General features: G+C 56.5%; 3 protein-coding genes across 3 annotated transcripts; 1 reads left to right on the top strand and 2 right to left on the bottom strand.

Moving 5' to 3' along the window:
- Positions 1-371: 371 nt before the first annotated feature.
- Positions 372-3352, bottom strand: POLR3K (RNA polymerase III subunit K). Its single transcript, XM_090277415.1, has 3 exons — positions 3128-3352; positions 2346-2433; positions 372-1083 (listed from the first exon to the last, which is right to left on the bottom strand). Exons 1-3 carry the CDS (start codon positions 3236-3238, stop codon positions 956-958), a joined length of 327 nt encoding a protein of 108 aa, XP_090133541.1. The 5' UTR covers positions 3239-3352; the 3' UTR covers positions 372-955.
- An 83-nt stretch (positions 3353-3435) lies between these two features.
- SNRNP25 (small nuclear ribonucleoprotein U11/U12 subunit 25) lies at positions 3436-5999 on the top strand. Its single transcript, XM_090277416.1, has 5 exons — positions 3436-3673; positions 4450-4540; positions 4770-4875; positions 5144-5218; positions 5684-5999. Exons 1-5 carry the CDS (start codon positions 3632-3634, stop codon positions 5739-5741), a joined length of 372 nt encoding a protein of 123 aa, XP_090133542.1. The 5' UTR covers positions 3436-3631; the 3' UTR covers positions 5742-5999.
- A 714-nt stretch (positions 6000-6713) lies between these two features.
- On the bottom strand, positions 6714-21454 carry RHBDF1 (rhomboid 5 homolog 1). The gene is made up of 19 exons (XM_090277417.1): positions 21358-21454; positions 13441-13580; positions 13241-13371; positions 12865-12969; positions 12093-12306; positions 11464-11673; positions 11269-11391; positions 11040-11197; positions 10354-10611; positions 10130-10241; positions 9939-10013; positions 9689-9850; positions 8999-9099; positions 8781-8844; positions 8295-8389; positions 8001-8076; positions 7830-7930; positions 7556-7709; positions 6714-7425 (listed from the first exon to the last, which is right to left on the bottom strand). Exons 2-19 carry the CDS (start codon positions 13555-13557, stop codon positions 7006-7008), a joined length of 2676 nt encoding a protein of 891 aa, XP_090133543.1. The 5' UTR covers positions 13558-13580; positions 21358-21454; the 3' UTR covers positions 6714-7005.
- Between the last annotated feature and the right edge of the window lie 772 nt (positions 21455-22226).

Below are 22226 nucleotides of genomic sequence, written 5' to 3'. Positions count from 1 at the left end.
AAAATTAAAGATGACCGGCCCTGGCTGGTATGGCTCAGTGGACTGAGCACCGGCCTACGAACCAAAGGGTCACTGGTTCAATTCCCAGTCAAGGCACTTGCCTGGGTTGCAGGCCAGATTCTCGGTTGGGGGCGCACAAGAGGCAACCACACATTGATGTTTCTCTCCCTCTCTTTCCCCCTCCCTTCCCCTCTCTAAAAATAAATATTTTTTTAAGAAAAGAGAGCGCGAGAGAGATTTGAAAAAGCAGTTAAGTCCAACGCCCTGAGCAGGCAATCAATCTATCAATAACCTAGATCCTGTTCCCAGCTAGTTTAAAGTGTCCTTTTTCTTTTCAGAGTAGAAAGAAAAACACAGAAAGTATAAAAACATAGTATCTAATAAATTTATTGTAATCCTAAGAATAGAAATAATAAATTTAAATCTATGTTATTAGCAGTTTTGTAACCAGTTAAATCCTATGTAGTTAATTTTGGAGTCATGATTTGTGGTTTGACAGCTATGTTTTATAACATAAAACACTGAGAAGGCAATATTAAACTTTTCATTTTAATTAAATATTCAGAATAAATTTTGATTAAATAAGTTTGCAATTAATAGAATTTAGGAACTAATGTACTAAATTAATAAGTTTTACTTTATTAGTTGTACAAATATTTAAGATTGTTGGTTGATAGTAAAAGAATGTCAACTGCCTGATAAATGCAAAAGATCAATGAACAGGACTTTAAACAGGGTGTACTTAGTTGTGGATAATCCCACACACAAAATCTCCCTGGACATTTCAGTTCATCCACTGATTGGCAGATGGGCTATTTCCTGACACCCTGACCAACAACCTTAAAAAAGTTAGCTTTCCACCACACCAGCAAAGATCCTCAGAACACACCGCACTCGCTCCCAGCTGGGAATCCACTCTGCGGAATAAGGTAAACACAGCTGGGCCAGCCCAACTCTAATCCCTCCAGCGGTGTCCACACCGAGCATTGCAGCACTTGTAGAAGGTAGTCATTGGCTCATCTGCAGAGCGGGTCTGAAGCTGCATAAAATAGGCACGAGGATGTTCACATTTGGGACATGGCTCTGTAAACGAGAAAAATACACAAGTGACCCACATAAAAAAATGTTTGTGACCAATGTACCTGTTAGCAGTGGGTGTTCAGTGAAAGGCGGCAAAGACCTTTCCTGCTTATCTGGTGTCCCTCGTCCCATGATTTCAGGCTACAAATAGTGGTCTCATTCCTACATGCGTTCAGCTGAGGAAATCCAAGAGAGCTTGAAAACACTTCTCCTCCCCTCCCTGGGTCCCACTTTTCTCCTCAGAGCTGGTTGAAAACAACATAAAAGGTGACTTATGGCTACTGTGTGAATTACAGGGTCTATACCCCACAGATCCCCCCAGTGAGTGCACCTCCACCACCTGGGCAATGGACGAGCCCTCTCATCTTCCCAGAGAAGCACCAATGATGACCGATCCACTTCCAAAACACTTCCCCTTGTATTTATATTTAGGGATCCATTTTGGCAGTTAGTATCTCAGGCTCTTCTTACCAAGATCTCGCCACACAACACACACCTTTTCAGAATGCCCCAAGGTACATAGTATTTACCTACGAAGTGATTTCAATTTGAGAAACTAACCCTGCTCTTGATGGAAACACCTTCAAACACCCTCAGACACCATTCTGAACATTTGGTACATAATTAATCTTTTAACGAGAAATTCTGCCACTGCTAAACTTTTACCACAGCAGATGTGGACAGTCTTCTATAGGGGAAAGACATAGTACTTATCATGACTTAGCTTCCTCCTCTCAATACTAGTTGTGTCTAGGGCTCTTCTCTGTCCTTCTTTGGGCACATCTATCTCTATGAGAAATAAGTCAAACTTGAAATAAACATTTAGTTTACTGAGAATGCAGTTTAATGCTCTCTGGTATTAACTTTTAAAATTCTGCATCAGAGCAAAAAGACCAAATCTCTTTCCTTAGACTGATTGTTATTAGACTGATTGTCATTGCTGCTCTCGTAGCTACCACAAGTTCAGTGCCCGCTACATGCCAAACACTGTATAACTCACTCTGTGCTGTTACAATCTGTGAGTATGGATTAGCCTCCGAGAGATCAGGGACCACGAGGTCGTAAAACTAAGAAGTCGCCTTGAGACTCTAAGTCCAAGGCTTGTTCCAATATTATTTGTGTAACAAGTAAGTTATTAAAAAACAAATACACTTTCTATTTTTAGAAGCCCACTTCATGTAAGTAGCCACAGATTCTGACATGTAATGGCAGTCAGCAGCCTCATGTTTACCCACAGTTCAGTATAAAAAGGGTTTCCCTCTCACCTGCAGTAGAGTCAACATTCTCCCAGGCAGCTGCTCCACCCAGCACATCATCCACTTCTTTCAGCTTTGGATACTTCCGATTGGTAACCTAACAAACAACAGCAAGTCTTCCAACTTTCCAAGTCAGCGAACAGGACAAATCTGGGGGCCACCAAACCACACCTCCATACCTGCCCTCGGGTGTCTCCCAGACTTCCTTTCCTCGACAAGCCAACTGCAGTGATACTAAATGAAAGGAAGGTCCCTGCTATCACTGAGCAGGACACGCCGCTGGAATTTAGAGGACCTACCGGAATTTATCTAGGCTTTGGTACTAGTGTCACGTGTATGACAGGAGAGCCTCCAAGAGCCTGTGTGGCTGGGACAGAGGAGCACCTTGGTACGTGAAATCAGAGCAGCAAAGCTCGGGGAAGGGGTTCGAAGGTCCCCTGACACCGTTGGCTTTCACTGAGTGCGCTAGGGAACTGCCGAGGGCTTCTGAGCACCAGATGGACTCGGTCTGACTTAAGAGTTAACAGGACCAGCCTGGCCGCTGTTGTGACCACAGCGTAGAGAGCACATGTGTGAGCCGCGAGCCCAAAGGGAGGTAACGACAATAACCCAGGGTGACGGCGCTGGGAAGGGACAAACGGCAGATTGTAGGCGGACTCGAACGTAGAGCCGACGAGAAGTGGCCGTGAGAGCAAGGGCGGATAGAGGCGGACTCTGGGGATGGTAGGGGTGGAGCGCCGCGGAAGGCCCGTGGGAGGCGCCCCGGCAGGACGCCGGGCTCCGGAACCCACCTTGCGGGTGATGTTGTGCACGTAGGGGCAGGTGTTGCAGGCGAAACGGTGGCAGCGCTGCCCCTCCTCCACGATGAGCCCGTTCCCGCAGCTCGGGCAAAAGAGCAACATGACAGACGACTCGGCCCTGCAGGCTGCAGCAGACCCTGCTACGTCCGCCTCAAATTCCCCTCGGCCCTAGCCGCCTCCTCAGCCCACCAATAGACACGCCGATTCCGCGCTCCCAGCGAGCACTGCGGCAGGGTGTCTTGCACGTCTTATTGGTTCTGGCGAAAGCCCCACCCCTCGGTGCTTTCCTAGCGGAACTGCGTGTTGCGTTCCCCGGCTGCGCGTACCCAGCCTCGCTCTCGCGGACCGGCGGGACGTACACAGAGCTTAAGACCTCGAGGCGCCCTGGAGGAGGCGACGGCAGCGGCACAGCCCGAGGTGCAGGAGGACGATGAGGACGAAGAAGAGGCCCTCCCGCACTCCGAAGCGGTGGACGTGTTCCAGGAAGGTCTAGCCATGGTGGTGCAGGACCCGCTGCTCTGCGATCTACCAATCCAGGTGCGCGCGGGCAAGGGACCGGCGTCGTTCTCCGCCGGGCCGTGCGTAGGAGCGTGGACTGGCCCCCGGTGCTGCTGGGGGCAGCGGCCCAAAGACCTCAGTAAGGCACCTCTGGGCGTAAACGAGGGACTTCACCAGGGCCGGGCCTAGAACGGGGCGAGCGAGGCTCTCGCCTTGGACACGAAATTTAAAGGGGCGCCGAAAAACCCCGTTGTCAGGATACATGACATTTTAATACACATGTTTATAACTCAAAGTTGGTGTAAAAAAGCCTATGGGAAACAAAATAATAAAGACAGGATATTACTGGTTTTTCCCTTCTCGAGATTCAGGGGCTTTTTGGTTTTCTTTTTGGGTTTTTTTTGGTCCATCGTGGAGTTTTAGAATTAAACTACTTGTTTTCTTCAAAGTTGTATAACAATGTTTATCATTGCACACGTGCCTCAACCTTGTCCGGAGGCCCTGGTCTGGATCCTGGTTGGCGATCAGCTGCTCTCAGGCTGAACTGATAAGCACAGTGTTCTTCCTTCTACCCATCCCCTGGGTGAGAAGATCCAGGGCTGTTCATTCTTCTTACCTGTTTCTGTTCCTTTCTTCCCAGCGTCTGTCCACTTTGGACTTTAAATAGATGTGGGTGGAATATGATGTTGAGGTGCTGAAAAACTGGGAAGCCCTCTGTATAAGCAAGAATCCCTTACCTTTCTTATCCTTCATAAAATATGGCACCACTTTTTGGACATTGTCAGCTTGTTTTTGTTGTTTGGGGTCTTTTCTAGGTTACTTTGGAAGAGGTCAATTCCCAAATAGCCCTGGAATACGGCCAAGCAATGACAGTCCGAGTGTGCAAGATGGATGGAGAAGTCATGCGTAAGTGCTGCCCCTCCTCCCTTAGGCCATGCAGACTGAGCTTTCACAGGGGCTGGTCAGTGAGATACTGAGTAGCTATGCCCAGGGGTTTGGGGGCAACCACAAGACCGCTCTGACTGAACTTGAGCCTCAGTCAGAAACAAGGCTCGGCAGACAGGGCTTCTGGGTTCCTCTCCTGCCATCTGAGGCTGTGGCTGGGGGATCTTCTCTCATTTGCCCCTTGTTGCAGCTGTGGTTGTAGTACAGAATGCCACGGTCCTGGATCTGAAGAAAGCCATCCAGAGATATGTGCAGCTCAGGCAGGAGCGTGAAGGGGGCATTCAGCATATCAGCTGGTAAGTGAAGCAGCAGCTCCTTACAGCCCTTCCTTGAAGTTGGTGTGAAATTCCACAGAAGCACCTGCCAGACATGTGCTTTTAATCACCTGGTCTCAGCTACAAAGTACTGATGAGTGATGAGCTCCGTGTCTCGTTCCTTCAGGTCCTTCAGACAAGGCAGTGTGTCTGTGTCTTGGGGTTATGCACCATGAGCCCTTGTCACACAGCTGCATCCCAGCTGCTTGGCTCCCCCTGCTCGTGGGTTACCTGAATCCCTATTTTGCAGGTCCTATGTGTGGAGGACGTACCACCTAACCTCTGCGGGAGAAAAGCTCACAGAGGACAAGAAGAAGCTCCGAGAGTAAGTTCAGGTCCCATCTTGCGCTGCAGGGAGGCATGCGGACTGTGACCTCCAGTTTCACATGGTCTGCCAGAGGGCTGGGCCTCTCCCAGGAAAAGGGCATCTTCAGTCAGTTCCTGGGGAATTTGTGAGACCAGGAGAGTCCCTGGCTAGACTGGTGTCCTCCTGCTGGGGGCGCTTCCTATTAGAATGAGAGGCAGAGGAGCAGTGAGGGGCCTGCTATTTCTTACCAGTGCAGTTTAGGGCTACACTGAGCCAGGGAGAGAGGAGGAAGAGAGTGCGTGGAGGTGAAAGGCTGCCCACTGGCACAATATGGGTCTATGGGAGGTTGGCCACAGCCCCTCCTTGCCTTCCTGGATAGCAATTCTTCCCACCGGTTCTTTATTGGATTCTCACTGGCCTCAGGTAAGCAGTCACAAACATAACCTGTAGATTAGATATTTCACACTTTTCCTTCTCTTTCAGTTATGGTATCCGGAATCGCGATGAGGTGTCCTTCATCAAAAAACTGAGGCAAAAATGAACCTCCAGTCCTGGCTGGAGTAGCTCAGTGGATTGAGCACCGGCCTGTGGACTGAAAGGTTGCTGGTTCGGTTCCCAGTCAGGGCACATGCCTGGGTTGCGGCTGGGTCCCTGGTTGGGGAGCTGTGAGGCACTCGATCAGTGGTTTTCTCTTATATCAATGTTTCTCTCCCTCTATTTCTCCCTCCTTTTCCCTCTCTCTAAAAATAAGTAAATAAAAAAAACTTTTTTAATTAAAAAAACATGAACCTCCAAACACGGACAGCTGTGTGCTGGTGGCCAAGCTCTTCCCCAGCCAGAGGAAGCCTTGGGTCATTGTCCCCCATTTTCAGAAGTGTTGGGGTGGGCTCACTCAGCTGTGCACAACTGGAACTGTCAGTGTGAACTCTAGGCCCTCAGGAGTAGGACTGGGTAAGCCTGAGCTTGACCCCTCCCTAGACCCAAACACCGTAACTTCGTGGCAGATCCCACAGGGGTGTGGGCCTGGTCTCATGTACTGAATAAATCTCTGCTTCTTAAGTCTGAAAAATCAAAAAGCCACAGTACCAGGATACAGGGACCTGGCACAGCCCCTATCATGGGGGAGGCGAGGGGCAGAGAATGATGCAGGTAAGCCCTAAAAGTCGAAGATGCCATGTGAGCCTGTTACTGTGGTCTCTACAGCAAGGAGGAAATAAGAGCAAAGCAACCGGCAGCTGTTTCTGCTTTAGCCCACAGGTTTTCCCCCAATGCCTTCCCCTGGTTGCTGGAACGAGAGGTAGCCTGGCGCTGAAATGGAAGTTGATGGCTGGAATGATGGGGGCATTTCTAAGTGTGTGGGGGGGAATGTGACAGCTTACCCGTGGGCCTGTGTCCCACTGCGGCTATCAGTCACTCGAAAGAAGGGGAGCAAGCTGGGTCCACCTGTCTTAGGGACTTCAGTTGGGGGAGGTGTTTTGGACACATCCTGTCAGAAAGGAGGAGGCAGCTCCGGTCCAGTTAGTGGCAGCTAAAACGCTCCCAGTCCATTTATTGGCCACATGAGGTGGTCGTCAAGAGACTAGTTAGAAGGTAATCACAGGAACTAGTGTAATAAATGCCCAGAAGTACAAGAGGTTCAACAGCAGTGAACAAGGCACGAGAGGTTTATGTCCAGAAAATGGGCAGGACGCCCACAGGGCTTGCTTGACCGAGTCCCATGACCTGTGAGGCTCCAGGTGGACAGTCTGCCTGGCCCCAGCCTGCTGGAGGCCCCTGGCCCCACCGGCCCCACTGGCCCCACCAGCTCAGTGGAGCTGGGCATCCAGCTCATACTTCTCACAGAACTTGTCAGTGAAGGGGATGCAGGTGAGGAGCTCACACCACTCACAGCGCACGGGGTAGAAGTAGAAGAGGACCACCAGGCCAGCCAGGAGGCCCAGGAAGACCACCTGGAAGATGATGATCTGGCAGCGTTTACGGTACAGGTCGAACTTGCCGAAGCTGATGTAGGGCAGGAAGGCGAAGGAGAGGAAGAGGCCGCTGACGAAGCCCGAGATGTGGGCAAAGTTGTCAATCCAGGGCAGCAGCCCAAAGGTGAATAGGAAGAGTACCACCGCCAACAGCTTGAAGAAGGCACGCCAGGGTCGAGCCAGAATCTGCCAGCTCTGAAAGAGCTCCACGAAGAGGCACGCCAGGATGCCGAACTGCGAGCCGGCCGGGCCCACCTGCAGGCAGTGGGGCTGCTGAGCGGGGTCCCTGGACCCATAGCCACCCCACCTCTCATGACCAGGGCACGGCAGGATTGAGGAGCCGAACGGAGATGCTCCCAGGCTGGAACCTGTGGGGCAGCCTTACCTCTGCCCGGTATGGCAGGAAAATGGCACTGGCTAGGTTACCGGTGATGCCACTCAGCAGGTAGATGATGGCTATGCGGTGCCAGCCTGCTAGCTTCTCCAGGTCCCGCAGGACAGTCATCTGGAAGCAGACGGACACTAGGCAGTGCAGGATGCTGTAAGATGGGGAGGGGCCACTCAGCAGGGAAGGCCACCCCTCTACCACCCTCTGGCCGGCCACTCCTGGGGTTCCTGAGACCCACCCAACCCTGCTCAGCCCATATGGTGTCACTTGCCCAGCGTGCAAGAAGAGCGACAGCCACAGGCGGTAGAACTGGTCAGGCACCTCGGGGTTGAGGAAGGGCAGGAGCCCACACACATCATCCATACAGTGCACCTGCACAGAGGGGGCTGTCAGCACGTTCCGTGGCCGGGGGAAGCTGCAAGGACACACACTGGAGGCCTACCTGAGAGCAGAGCGTGGCCTCCTCATGGAAGTAGCCCCTCATGAAGTCACAGTACTCCCGTGAAGTGATCTCACACCTGGAAAGTCAAGCCAGGGTTGGGAAGACTACAGAGGGGACTGCTGGGGCCCAGAGGTAGAGCCCCTGGTTGTACCACCCAGGCCTGGGTTTCAGCTCCACTCACCCATCTTTGTCCAGACCATTTCTCATGCCACACCCCTTGGTATCTTGTGTTATTTCAGGACTTGGGAGAAGAACAGAGCCCCAGGGCAATGTTCTGGGCCCAGGCACACCTACCTGCCCTTGGTGCCAATGCAGCAGGGCCGGCCTGTGATGACACAGTCCATGTGGGGGTGGTTGGTGTGGTTCCCAGCGCTGTTTTTGGTGCATATCTGGGTCAGAAATGGGGGTGAGTTGGGTAGGTGCCTCCTCCAACCCTGGGTCCCACACCATGCTTGGGGGTTGGGGCAAAGGTGGACAGGCTTCTACAGCGGAAAACAGGCCTTGACATCAAGCAAGCTACTACATTCTAAGCCTCAGTTTTCCCATCTGTCAAATTGAAATAATGTCATTTGACCTCCCAAGTCTACCTGGTTCTGACTACATGCTCAGACAGGCAGGTGTTGACGGCAGGACAGGCTGGGCAAAGACCAGGGACATTACATCTGAAGACAGGGTGGTCCCACAATGGGGACTTCCTGGCCTCACAAATGGGTGAGGTGTGGATTCCTCCCCCACATGATACAGGTGACTCCCCAACCCCAACAATCTATCCCAGCTCACCGGCCACTTGGTGATGTCATCTGGCCACTCATGGGGGTCCTCAGAGGAGGGCTCATCACACACCCTGCATGAGCCCAGCAGGTGGTCAGACCCTGCTTTGTGCCCTTGGCATTGGCACCTTCCACCCAACTCCACAAGGGGAGCAGCTACACCCTTTCCCCCCACTACTCAGGGAGACATGGGCAAAGGGAGGTAAGGGCAGGCCCAGCAGGACTGACCTGGGGTCCTGGTGACAGACAGAACCGAACTGCCTTTTGTGGCCAGCAAGGTCTGGGGCACTGGGATGGAAAGGCCACTTCACCCACACTGCCAGCGTGGACTATGGAAAGACAGGGTTGGCCACTGGTCAGGGCCCACCCCTCGCCCTGCACAGTCTCCAGAAGGCAGGAATCAAAAGCAAAACCATTAAGATCCTCCTGAGCCCACAACCCAAAATCTATAAATTTACACACTGGAAATGTGCATGCATGTGGGGAGATTCTATTATAAGCTCAAGAACATAATTCATGGTAGCGTAAAATTAAAAACAACCTGTGTCCAAAATCGGACAGGTATAAATGCTGGCACCTCCTCATAAAATGATGTAATAAAAACTTAGATGAATTTTTTTTTTTTTGTAATAGTGGAAAAAATGAGGCAATACCACTTTACATAAACTTACGACATGCACAAAACAAGACACACAGAGCACACCCAAATCAAAGACGTCACGACTGTCTAATGGTTGTCTGTGGGGTGAGATGGGGGAGTTGGGGGATAAAAAGTAATGAATGTTACGTGAGGGACGTTGCACAAGGGGAAGGTGTGATGTACCAAGATCTAGGGTAAAGGGTAACTCAACCAGCTCCACCTGAAGTCGCAACGCAGCCACAAACACACATGGTGCAGACAAGGGCCTGAGCACGCACCGAGCACTCCTCCTCCGAGGTCTGCACGCAGCCCGACCGGTCATTGCGCACACAGCAGGCTGAGTGCTTCTCCCGCTCCCGTGCAGCACGTATGAAACTATGCACCTGCGGATCCTGGCGCATGCAGGGTGAGAACTTGGCACCCAGGTGAATGAGAGCGTCCTGCCGGGAGCGGAATGTGCAGCTGAGGCCCCAGTCAGCTGCCAGCCAAGGGTCCTTGCCCACCCACCCTGCCAGGCTCCGCCCTCACCGAGCTGGGCCCGATCCAGAAGTTCTCTTGCTGCACATACTTGACATTCTCATAGACCCCACGGTTCCGCAGCACCTGAGAAGTTGGGGAAAGAGATCAGAAGGAGCTCACTCGGGCCCTCACCTTCCAGAGGAGGGACTCCAGAGCCCAGACTTCACTTGTCTAGGCCCAGAAAGGGCACTGGGGCTCACCGAGTCCACGGTCTCATGCTGTGAGAAGCCCACAGGCGCGATGCCATAGATGCACACGGCTAGAATGGTGACCAGTGAATGCACAAAGGTGAGCCAGTAGGTGAAGAAGGGCCTGCGGGGAGGAGTGTCAGCGGAGGAGGCAAAGGTGGCATCTCCAACCCAGAGCCCCCACCCCCCAACCCAGAGTCTTACCTGCCACAAGCCACATCCCTCCTGTTGCTTACCTGTGGTCATCCATGTCCTCGATCTGGCGTTTCACATAGCTGTCGATCCGCTTGCGGTAGGTGCGGTTGGTTAGCCGTCCCACCATGCCCAGCCCATAAGGCCTTTTCTCCCGAGCGAAGAACTTGCGCACCGGCATAGCAATACGCTGGCCCCGCCGCTGCCCCACAGTGCTCACCACCTCTTGACGCAGCCGCACCTTGGGCTGCGGGGCCACGGAGCCACCCTCCTTCTGCTTCCGCCAGCCGCGTTCCAGGGGCCTGGGGGGAGGAGGCATGGTCACCTCCTATGCCAGAACCCCATCCTGCTGCAGTCTGGTCCAGGCAGGACCAGAGCAACCTTCTGTCTCTGGCTTGCTCCCATGTAGTGGTGAAGACTGTACGCCCTCCTCCTTACCAGTAAAGAGCAATCCTGAGCCACTCCAAAGAAGGCAGGAAGGTGGGGACCAGACCTATGAGCAGTTCCCTGGCCTCCCCGCTGAATTCTGTCCAGCCTGAGGGCTCTAGGATTGCGCTCCTGTTCCGCAGGTGGGTAGCTGAGACTCGGATGGAGCCCAGCCCTGGGTCGTCCAGCCACAGTAGGAAGGGGACCCCTTCCTTCAGTCCCCCAGGGTGCCCTGCCCTAGGGCCCAACTGCTCCGGACCTCCACCCTAACTCCGACTCCCCAGCCCCTATGGCTGCCACTCACAGCATCAGATGGCTGCGCTCCAGCTCCATGCGGTCCAGGGCCCCTCCTGTCATGTCCGCCTGTTCCGGGGCTTTCTCCCAGTCCTTGAATGCCGCCTCCGACGGAGACTCGAACACCTCGTCTGGGTATGTGGACAGCTCTTCATGAAGGACACCTTCCTGAGCAAACACACACGGTCAGGGTGGAACGCAGAGGCGGAGGGGTCTAGGGTGACACCCTGTGCTCTTACCCGGGCAAAAAAGGAGGTGTCCAGCTCATCAGGGAAGTCAGCCGTGTCCTCCTCCAGGAAGCTGGCGGGAGTGAAGCTCCGGCGCTGCGCGCGGCGCAGTGTGCCATCCCTCACGGAGCGGCCCTGCCAGCGAGAAGGTAAGTGTGTGGCGTGCGCCCAGGTCAGCCCCACCCCCACCCCAGCCCCTGCACCCACCTTCACCAGCGCTGCAGCTGCCCGGAAGCTCATCTTGGCCACAGACTCACGCTTGCGCCGCCGTGGGAGCCGGTTGAAACCCGAGCGGGAGCTGGAGAAGGAGCAGAGGGAGGCAGCACCCGGAGTGACGGGCGTGTGCGGGGTACTCAGGCCGTCGGCGGTGTCATCCGCCATGCGGAAGGCCCGGCCCCGGGCCAGGGGGTCTATGATCTGGCAGAGGGGAGGAGACGCAGGAGTCGGGGGGCTGGGTCATCACCCCAGCCCCACTGTGGGGAACACAGCTGCTGCCCCTCCCACACTCCAGTGGGTGCCTGGACAGCTGTGGGGTGCCACCCCAGCTCCACTGCACCCAGAGGGCCCCTCTCCCCGCCTGTAGTGCCTTGACGCTGCTCTTCACCCTGGGATGCTCTCCCGTCCAGAGCTGGCCCCGTGGTTCAATCCCAGGAACCTGCCTCATCCCGCAGACCCCTTCCCAGAAAACATCACAGGTGTCTTAATGGGGCCACATGACCACCCTCCCAGACCATGAGCTTTAAGGAACCTCCCCCACTCAGGTTGGCTGTGTCCCCAGCCCCAGCCCCGGGAAGCAGAGTGAGAGGCCTCTGGGAGGCAGCAGGCGGCAGGCGTACCTTTTGCATGCCTAGCTGGCATGGTCCAACATACAGCGGAGGGGGCGTCTCAGTGCTGGTCAGTGACACGTTGTCCTGGCTGGGCAGGTCTAGCTCCCGGATGACCTGAGGCTTCAGCTTCCCATAGCGCTGGCTGCAGTGACGAATGCTCTTGCGCTGCCACTTCTGGGTGCTGTCACTGTCCTTGCTCACTCCGAACCAGTCAGCTGTGCCCCTGCCATGAGAGGGACTCAACAAGGGGAAGCCAGATCTCTTCCCTCCCCGGCAGGGACCTCAGAGGCCCTCTGCCTGGGTAGCATGCTCCACCCCAGGCCTCCAGTCACTCCAGGGTCTGGGGTCCAGTTGGGCCGGGTCCAGTGGAGAGGTTGAGTGGGTTCCAGCCCTGGCTGCCCCTAAACCATTAGCCAACTCCAAACTCCCACTAGAACCACAGATAATAGGCCCTGTCCAGGTGAATATTTTACCCAGGCCCACACCCCATTCCTGAGAGGGGAGTTTGTGGGGAGACACTGAGTTCAGAGATAATGCTCAGAGCTCAGTCCTTAGCTCACCCAGGGCAGCAGCTTGACCTTGAATTATCACAGGACTCAAGCAATGGGCACTGCAAGCCCCAGCAGGTTGCCCACAGCCCTTGGACATGCACGCAAAAACACTACCAGCACCTGCCCTTAGGAGCCCCAGGGAATGCAAACCATGCTGGCAGCTCCCAAGAGTCTCCAAGCCATGCACACACCCACTGATGCTAACGCACTCAACACCCTGCCCAAGGTACCTGAGCAGGGACCGAGAGAGAGACCGGCACTGTGGGAGGGCCCTGCGGGCAGCAGGGGGACCCAAGAGGGGCAGAGTGTGGACGCGCCCAAAGCGCACCTGTCGGCTGTTCAGGGGCCAGAGCATGGGGGTGGGGGAGACAGAGAAGGAAAGAGCAAGTGCTGGGGGGAGCAGAGAAGGGTGGCGGGTGAGAGGAGTCAGTCCCCAGAGCAGGAGGAGGGTAGGGTGACATGGGGAACAAGATTGAGGAGAAAGCTGAGACAGGAGGGGCCCCTGCCCCATTCCCAGCCTCAGTACCTAAAGGGGACCCTGACTGCCTGCCTGTCCCACCAGCCCCCACCCTCAACCCCTGGAGCAACCACGGCAGAGTGCCATACCTGCGGATGGTCTGTGTGATGGATGTCTGGCGCTGCAGCACCGGCCGCCGGGGCTCATGGTACAGCGAGGGGATGTGGGCCGTCTCAGCCGGCATGCTCACGCTCCGCAAGAACGCCTGGCGTCTCAAGGGCTGGGCAACGGGGTTGTGGTGAGGGGGCTGGACAGGATGTGCCCACAGCCCATGCCGGCCAAAGCCTACCTGCAGGAAGCTGGGTTCCTCTGCCACAGGGGGCACCACGACTGGAATGTCCAACTTCAGCCAGGGTGGCTTCTTGCGCTGCAGGCTGCTCGTGCTGTCCCTGCGGGCCTCGCCCATGGTTCCAGGTGCAGCAATGCAACCTGCGGGTGTGGCGTGTTATTCGATAGCACACCGACAGACGTCTGAAGGTTCCTTGGGCCCGGACCCAAGAGAAAGGAGAAGCAGTGATAACCCCAACAGGGGTGGTCACAACTTCCACTGCTGAAGTCTTATGTGCTCAACACTGACATGCACAGTCCTTGCCTCGTTCACTCTGACAGACATTGCTGGGCACGTACTAGGTCCTCAGACAATATAAACTTATGTGACAAATATTGGAGCACCTACTATGAGCCACTCCTAGGTGTTTGGGACACATTGGTGGAGAAACAAAGAAACCAGAAACAAGACAAAATCCCTGCCCTTCTGGAGCTAACAGTCCCAACAAACAACCCGTAAGTAAGCAGATAAGCTGTGCTAAAAGATGCGAGGTGTGATAGCAACAAAATCAGCACGTTACTGTTGCCAGGGACAGTGATGCCTCCCTGTGAGGTGACATCTGAGCAAAGGCCCAAAAGAAGTTAGCAAGGCTTGGGGTGGGGGCTGCTCCCGCCACAGGGAATGGCCAGCACAGAGGTCTGAGGGAGCACCGGCCACGGGCAGGCTGCAGAGCTCACCCAGGCTGTACACGGGGCAAATCTCAGGCCCCACCCTCTTACCCACCATGCCGTCTGCTCCAGAGGCAGAGGGCCCACTGTGTCCACAACTGGGGTCTGTGAAGGCTCCATGTCACAGAGGAGTGGCCACGTGGCTTCCCGGGGTCTGAGAGCTATGGCGGCGGCAACAGGACATCCTGAAACCCACCTGGGCGCAGGCACCATCATGACCACCAGGGGGCGCCCTGTGCCCAGAAATAGCAGCAAAGCAGCTCAGCCCTGGGAGGGCTGCTTGTCCAGCACCAAACCTAAGCATCTGAGACCCAACCCCAAATCTATCCCTTGGTCACAGAGTAACAAAGAGCCCAGGACCCAGAGCAGAGAGGCCAGGGTTTGGTTTGGGCCACCACTGCCTGACCATGGAACTGTGAGGCAAAGGCCATGTGGCCACGGCTCACTTGGCATTATATTTCCCCCGCCCTCACAAACCATCCCTTTCAGGACAGGTCTGGATCCCCCTGCCCAAAAAGGACCACAGAGGATCTGAAAACAGGATATCAAAGATTGGGAGGGTTCCCTGAGCACAAAAAGAGACACAGATACCAGGGGAGTGGCCAAGCAATACTCAGAGACCCCAAAATTCCTTAGCCTCCTCAAAGAGGTCTGGATCCCAACAGGTCTGTAACCCACCCACCAACACCCTTAGAAACTGCTTCCACTTCTTAGCCTCCCTCTCAACTGCCTGGACTAAATATAGAAAAAGCCCCACCTGTACCTTTGTAATAAGGAAACTGAGGCCTAGAGAACAGAGGCTTGACTTGCCCCAAGTCACATAGTCAGGGTAGCATCACTGAGGACAGGCCCAGGACGCTGCTCACAGCTCCTGCTGGTCTTACACAGACCAGGGAAGGGCCAGGACCTCCTCAGAGCCACTCTGGCTCCATATTGACCCAGGACTGTCCAAGGAAGTTGTTTGCTCCTGCTCCAACACAGACCAGGGAGGCCACAGAGTGCTGGGCGTAGCTCCTCTGCCCTTACACAGGCCAGGCACAGGCCCACAAGGGTCCTCACGGATGCCACTGGTGCTACATAGACCAAAACAGCCCCTGGACGCTGCTCACACCCTGGCCCTACATCGACTGGGGGCCAGGCCGGGGTGCGGCTGGCAGCTCCTCCTGGCCTTATGCCAAACAGGGCTGAGCCCAGAACACTACTCACAGCTCCTGCTGGTTCTGCAATGACCAGGGCCAGGGCGCTGCTCACAGGCCCTGTTCCTCTATAGCGGTGCTGCTCATCACTCACACTGCTCCTGGCCCTCTACCAGTTAGGGACAGAACTGAAGCACCGCTCACAGCTCCCACTTGCACTGCACCAACCAGGAGCAGGCTTGGTGGGAAGGAGTCCTTCAGGGATGCCTCCTCCCAGCTCTCACCCCAACCCTCATGGTCCAACCCCTTCTCTGAGCCATCTATGCACCCAGGGGTCTCTCCACTCAGGTAGCCCCCTCAGAGCCAAGCCCCTCTCCCCTACCTTCATCTGGTATGATCCCAAGGCAAGGGCTGAAGGCAGCATTTGTTCATACATTGCTGAGAATCCCTTCTGGGCACTCTGCCCATGCTGATCCCCACAATGTGGGGTCAGATAAAGGGGTCTCTGCCAAGGGACAGAGGCAGGCAGGGTCTGGCGGGGGGACAGTGTCCAACATGAAGTCATCCTGAGAATGGGTCTCTCGGGGATCTGAACTAGGACACCAGCACTCATCCAACTCATGTCCCAAACCCAGCCCAGGCCTGTGTAGTCCCTGACTCAGTCACAAGGTCGGCGTCCACCCTCCCTCCCTTCACAGATCTTGAGGACTGTAAGACCCCCTGCTGGTGAGGAAGTGACTGGGAAGGACAGCCTTGGGTCTCAAGCGCTACTGGTGACTTTCAGACAGTATCAGGCATGTTGGGAAGACAGGTGGTGATCCGACAGAGGCTTCCAGAACCTGCAGTGCTGTGACAGAGTACCCAGTGTCCCCTTTGAGCCACCATCAAGCCACACCTGCCAGGTGGTGGTCCAGGTGAACTGACCCCCAAGCTGGTACCAGACACTGTGGGGCCTTATGGGTGAGGGACCAGACAGGATGGGAACCCCTTTAGCATTTCAGGTGGGATGGCTATGCTGCCTGCTGTCGGTCCCTGCAGTGGGTCCCCACAGTCGATCCCCGCTGTTGGTCCCCGTTGTCAGTCCCCGTTGTCAGTCCCCGCAGGCGGTCCCCACTGTCGGTCCCTGCAGTCGGCTCTTGCTGTCGGTGCCTGCCAGCCAGCCACCATGTGCTTCATGTAGCCTGTGTTCTCTCCTGAAAAACAAGCCAGTGCTTCTGGTGGGGTCACTGCAAGGTCCAGAGAGGTCCAAGGCCAAGAGTGGCACCTGGGGCCACTTCTGGGAATCTGCAGCCTGGGTGCTGAGGGGCTGGCCTGTCCACGTGCCTCCCCACGCAAGCCCAGCACGCCTCAGTGGTAGCAGCTGGTTCTCCACTCAGCAGTACAAGGAATCTTTGCCAGCTAATTGATTGGCTCACTCCACCACACACATAACACGACTTCCCGTGGCTCCCACCAGCCCCTGGTTCTCCTGACGCCTGGTCCCTCCCATCTCAGCACCCTGACCCTGCACATGCACACTACCCAAGTCTCAGTCAGTCTGCCTGCCCGACAGGCGCTCCTAGCCCTGGGTTCCCGTAGCACAACTCGGGAGTCCACCCACGTGTGTGTGTCCCTGCCAGGCCCACAGCGCTCCAGAGCCGCTGCCAGGTAAATACTGATCACTTGGGAGCACAAGCTAGCCGGGCCAATCCCCATGAGCTGGGTAATAGGAAAGTCCTGAAAATGACCTTTCAATGGGGTCTGGGAGGAGGAACTGACTATGACTAGGTCAGGGCAGGAACAGCACCAGCAAAGAAGCGGGAAGGGGGTGGTCAGCGTGTACAGGGAGCTGGGCACCCCCTCCAGCCCCTGCGGGCCCAGGCGCACAGCCTGGCCAGGAACAACACAAGAGTCACTCAGCACCTGATGGAGACACCAGCTCCCTGCCTGTATACCCAGACCTCCTGATGTCCCTCACCTCCACCCAAATCCCTCCTGTGCTTGGGGTAGAGGCAGGAGGAAGCTCTGGAACCCAAGCAGCTCCAGGACACCCAGCCTGCCCTACCCCTGTGTGCCCAGTTCCCCATCTGGGCCTCAAGTGGGTGGGATTCACAAGGAGAGCTCCACACTAGGACCCAAGGGTGTGGGGGAGGGGCAGGCCCAGGCTGGACAAAGAGCCTGGACTGGGGAGGGGCTCAGTGCCTGTCCAGAGGAGACAGTGGCTCAGTGTCCAGGCCTCCCCTAGACATACAGTGGGCTCTTGTTCCCAGACAGCCCCTCGTGGTGGAAATCCCAACAACATCTCCGCTCTGCTGACCCCCCAGTGCAGGGAGAAACCACAGCCTGATCGCCTGGGGTCACACAGCATCTGAGTCACTCTGGCAACATCCATGGCTGCCCACCCGGGGCCCAGCCCATTGGGAGACACCCAAAGGAGCATCTGGAAATAAAGTGAGAACTGCTGACAAAGCCAATGCCAACAGTGGGGACCCAGCCCAGCAGGGAGACACAAAACGACACTGCACCCCAGGCACTTTGAACAGCTCAGGATGAGTGTGGAGCAAGGCGAGCTGAGGCTCAGGGATGAGGACCCTGCAGAGTCACAGGACCACTGGGGCTGCTTCAAGGACAGCAAGATGGGTGGGAGCTGCTGCAGCCACAGGGCAGAGGGCTGGGTGGAGAGCAGGGGGAGGGTCCCACCGACCCAGGTTCCTGCTCTGGGGTTGACTGAGGACCCTTCAGGCTGGCGCTGTGCAAGGGTGCAGGAGGGGCCAGGAAGCAGGAGCCAGTGTAGAGGCCAGGGCCCCACGGCAGTTCCTGCCACATAGTATGTACTCAAGAAGCAGAAAGGCTGACAACACCTGCCAGCTCTGGAGAGCAACCTCAGCAAGGTGCCAAAGGAAGAGCAGTGAGCCCGGGGGGAAGAGGGCCCAAGAGTGCATGCCATGAGCAGGAGCCATTGGGGGGGAACTGGGGACAGAACCCTTCAGAGATGCCCTGTTTGGGAAGATGGGCCAAGAGGCAGGAGACTGGGGAGACGTCCTGGCCTGCCCAGGCCTGGCCAGTGGCCACGGCCCATGTGAAGCTGGGTCCTCAGGCATAAGCAGCAGCCACCACTGCACTCAGGCCTCCCCAGCACACCTGCAGGATGAGGCTGGCAGGGGTAGCCAGAGGCCTAAGGGGATGGCCTGGCCCCAGGACCAGACCTGCCAAGCATGGGCTCCCGGTCCTGCCCAGCCCAGCAGACCGCCCACACTGAGGTCAGCTGGAGCAATGGGCCCCACCCCAGGACACTTGCCCCAACGTGTCCCCAGTTCACCTGAGCATGGTCCCAGGAGAAGCCAGCTTCTCCAGCCTCCCCACTGGAGCCCTGATCTCTGACCCTCAGTCCTCTGTTTGACCCCTAATCTAATGCCCAACCCAGATCTCCCTTGGGAGGGGACGGTCATCAGCTGTCTGGCAGCCTAGAATCCAGTCCTTCTCCACCACATGCTTCTGGATGGTAGAGTGAAAGTCACCTATCCAGGCTTCTTAGCCTCATTTCTAAATGGCATTATATTGGGAAGAATATAGGCCAGGCCCACAACAAGAACCTTCCTGCCTGAGGAGACCCTGACAGCGCGGTGCACAGGGTAGGAAGGGAGCCCTGTGCAGGAGGCACTGTCCAAGGGCTCAGCAGGCACATGTGGCCCAGGGGGTTACCAATGGCCAAAATTAAAGCCCTTAACCCCGCTGGGTCTGACAGAGGCAGACATACCTGGTGCTGGGGAGCCCTAAGGCTCAGAGAGGTCGAAGGACCTACCTGTCCATGCCACAGTGAGCAGGGAGGGGAAGGTGGGCAGGGACTTAACTATAGCAGATTCTGGGTGTGACAATCTGGGGTCTAGCTGGATCTCAGGAGCTAGGTGCTATCAGCCCCTCAAACTGCAGAGGGAAAAGGCCCATATCCCATCAACATGCCTTATTACCAATCAGAGTCCCCATAAGTGCCCCTGACTCCACCCACACATGACTCTGGTGCCCAGACACCCTAAGGGCTTAGCAACACCATCCTAGGACACAGGGGCTGCTGGGTAGAGCTGGAGAGGCCCCACAAGGGAACACCAATTCCCAATATCCCTTATCAGAGCAGAACTGGCTTCAGTCACCACGATCCTGACACACATGCCTCACACTGAAGACCCCTGACAGCTGAACTATCTATCACAAGCCTTGGGAAAGGTTCTCTGTGTCCACCTTACAGATAAGGAAACTGTGGCTCAGAGAAGCCAGACACTGCCTGAGGTCACTGAGCCTTCAAGGGGGTTTAAAGCTGTCAGCCACGTCTGCCCAGGAGCCAGGGAAAAAGGGGCCTGTGGTGCCTGCCTAGCTGGCTCTGCCACAGCCCTCACAGTAAGGGGCAGACTCCTGGGTTCCTCAGTTTGTAGAGGGCTGGCAGTCCCCTCTAGGCCCTCACTCCACCCTCTCCAACCCTGAGCATCTCAGTTCAGGGAATAGGAAGTCACTCGCAAACACACCCAGCCCAGAAAGTAGGCAGAAGCCAAGGAACCCGATCCTTGGACAGAAAGTCGATCCTGTCACAGACACCAGGGTGGGGAAACTGGAGCCGACATCGAGGAGCCCCTCACATCCGGGGAGAGCAGCAATGGGGGTGGGGGGTGCCACCCAGAGCAGCAGCTGGAGCAAAAAGACCCTGAGAGGGCCCTGAAAGGCAGGGGAGACCTGGGTGGTTCTCTCTGAACCAAGGGTGCCCCTAGAATGTGAGCTCCCAAGGACAGGGGTTTGTCTGGCCAGCACAGTAAATGCTGGGTGAGGCACACTGGTCACAGCAGCACTCCAGCTCTGTGACCCTCGGTCAGTCTGTGCAACGGGAGGTGGCTCAGCCAACGGAGGCTGCTTAAAGGGGTTGGGAAGGGACCTGAGGCCTGACACCTTCCATCTGGGGCCACTGACTCCTGTGCCCCCCCTATTAGGCCCCATCCGGTTCTCAGGCAAAAGGACCCAGGTGGCCCAGAAGGGCTCGTGGTGGCAGGGGGCTCAGCCTCAGGAATCCCTAGGGCCCCAGCCAGCTACTCGGTTCCCCAGCTTTCTCCATCTCTGGGTCGGGGATAGGGGCTAAGGCTGGTTCCATGGGGGTGGGGAGAACCCAGCATCTAGCTGGGCCAAACCTGAAAAGCCAGTTTCATCCTTGAATCTCCTCTGCCAGGAAGTCCCCAGGTGGGGGACGGGGCCCTTTCCTAGCACAGAACTAGGGCCTCCAGCCTGAGGACTCCCTGCCTATTCCCCCACTCAGCCCCACAGACATGCCCCCAGCAGGGCAGCCAGCCAGCCCTCACTCCCTGACCTGAGTAGCTGGGGTCTCTCCATATCCCCAGCCAAGAGAAGGCCTGCTTCCAGGCACCCTGTAGTGGCCTCAGGCTCAGCCCTGGCCTGCTCCTCTTGACCACTGAGTACAGGGTAGGGGGCTGTCTTTAGAAGTACTTCTCATAGCCCTACAGTTTCAGTGTTTACAGATGGGGAAGAAAGGGGTCCGTCTCCACCCCCAGCTCCACAGCTACTGCTGTAAGTGCTTCTATGATTACCATCCTCAGGGAGCACAGCTGGGACTGGGATGATCCCAAGAAGTTCCACCCTCTGAGCTTAGTTTCGACTAGGAGACACCACCCATCAGTGGTGGCCGGGAAGGACAACATAAGGGGGGAGGGTACAACTCCGAGGAGCCTAGAGACAACCCCGACTCCGAGTCCTCCGGCTCCTGGGACCCTCAGCTGTTGGGCGGGGGCTGGAGCCGGGCTGTCCGGCCTGGTCAGCCCGCTGGGACGTGCTAATCCAGCCACGGGCTATTTTTGCGGCGCGCCGGGTTTGGAATCCGGGGCTGGGCCGCCTCCGCGGGCGGCTCGGGAAAATCCAGTAAGGAAAGTTCGGGAGCCTCGGGCGGGGAATGGCCCAAACCCCGGATCCTGGCCCGAACTGGACCCCGAACCTGACCCGGCTCTGGCCGCGGTGTGCTGAGGACCGGCCCCAAGCGCAGCGGACGCAGCCCCGGAACCCGCCCGGCCCACGGCGCCGTGCGCCCTCACGGCGCGTTCACTCACCGCGGCCACCGCCGGCACCCGGGGTCCTCGGGGGTCCTGAGGGCCTCGGGGAGGGGCTGCCACTGCCGGCCGGGAGGGCTCCCGCGCCGAGTCCCCGCCCGCGCGCCGCCCGTCAGTCCAGCCCGCCCGCCGGGAATGCCAGGGTGAGAGGGGCGTGCGCGCCGGGGGCGGGCCAGGCCGGAGGGGGCGGCCGCACTGACTCAGGGCTCAGGAATGCGCGAGGCCCGCCCGGCCCAAGTCACCTCCTCCGGGAAGGCAACTGAGCTCCGCTCTCCCCTGAGTCCTGTTGCGGGGACACCTGTGGATGGGGGGTCGTGAGCGCCGCAGCTGAGGAGAGAGGACCTGGTGGCCCTCAGCCTCTCCCTGACTCCCGTGACTCTTGACTTTACTCTGCCTTGACTTAACGCTTGAGGAAGGCGGGGGAGTGTCCCTGGATGTCCCAGAAACCAAACCACGAACCTCCCCTCAAAGACCCACACTGACAAGTCACTCACCTGCACTCCCCCAGTCCCACATGAGCGCTCACTTACTCTGCACACATTCATACTCATACACACATGCTCATGTATTCATCCACTTAGACATACACACTCATGCTCACATATTCATTCACACACCTGTTTACACAAACTCACATACACACACCTACTCATACACATGATACACTTTCATGCTGTCTCACATTTACAGGTGTGCACATGCCGCAATCATACACTTCCATGTGTGTGGTTACACACCCATGCACTCTTACTCACTGAAGGCAGATCAGAGCAGTTATCCCTTCCTCAGGCTGTGCTCCCCACCCCCAGAAACCCTGCTCCCCCAACAGGCACTCCCAGGCCACCCTGAGCCTATAGCTCCTAAAACCT

The sequence above is a fragment of the Furipterus horrens genome, unplaced genomic scaffold (assembly GCF_987537825.1).
Source record: "Furipterus horrens unplaced genomic scaffold, mFurHor1.1.pri manual_scaffold_5, whole genome shotgun sequence".
Classification (NCBI taxonomy): Eukaryota; Metazoa; Chordata; class Mammalia; order Chiroptera; family Furipteridae; genus Furipterus; species Furipterus horrens.
This window is presented reverse-complemented; position numbering and strand designations above follow the sequence as displayed.

Excerpts from the sequence above, each read along its gene's own strand:
- POLR3K (XM_090277415.1), bottom strand. The coding sequence starts at position 3,238 with ATGTTGCTCTTTTGCCCGAGCTGCGGGAACGGGCTCATCGTGGAGGAG. Across the intron at positions 2,434-3,127 it reads TGCACAACATCACCCGCAAG|GTTACCAATCGGAAGTATCC; the intron begins GTGGGTTCCGGA and ends GTTGTTTGTTAG. Across the intron at positions 1,084-2,345 it reads GAATGTTGACTCTACTGCAG|AGCCATGTCCCAAATGTGAA; the intron begins GTGAGAGGGAAA and ends TCTCGTTTACAG.
- RHBDF1 (XM_090277417.1), bottom strand. The coding sequence starts at position 13,557 with ATGGGCGAGGCCCGCAGGGACAGCACGAGCAGCCTGCAGCGCAAGAAG. Across the intron at positions 11,392-11,463 it reads CAGCTGCAGCGCTGGTGAAG|GGCCGCTCCGTGAGGGATGG; the intron begins GTGGGTGCAGGG and ends TCTCGCTGGCAG. Across the intron at positions 11,198-11,268 it reads ACACCTCCTTTTTTGCCCGG|GAAGGTGTCCTTCATGAAGA; the intron begins GTAAGAGCACAG and ends GTGTTTGCTCAG.
- SNRNP25 (XM_090277416.1), top strand. The coding sequence starts at position 3,632 with ATGGTGGTGCAGGACCCGCTGCTCTGCGATCTACCAATCCAG. Across the intron at positions 4,876-5,143 it reads GGCATTCAGCATATCAGCTG|GTCCTATGTGTGGAGGACGT; the intron begins GTAAGTGAAGCA and ends CCTATTTTGCAG. Across the intron at positions 5,219-5,683 it reads GACAAGAAGAAGCTCCGAGA|TTATGGTATCCGGAATCGCG; the intron begins GTAAGTTCAGGT and ends CTTCTCTTTCAG.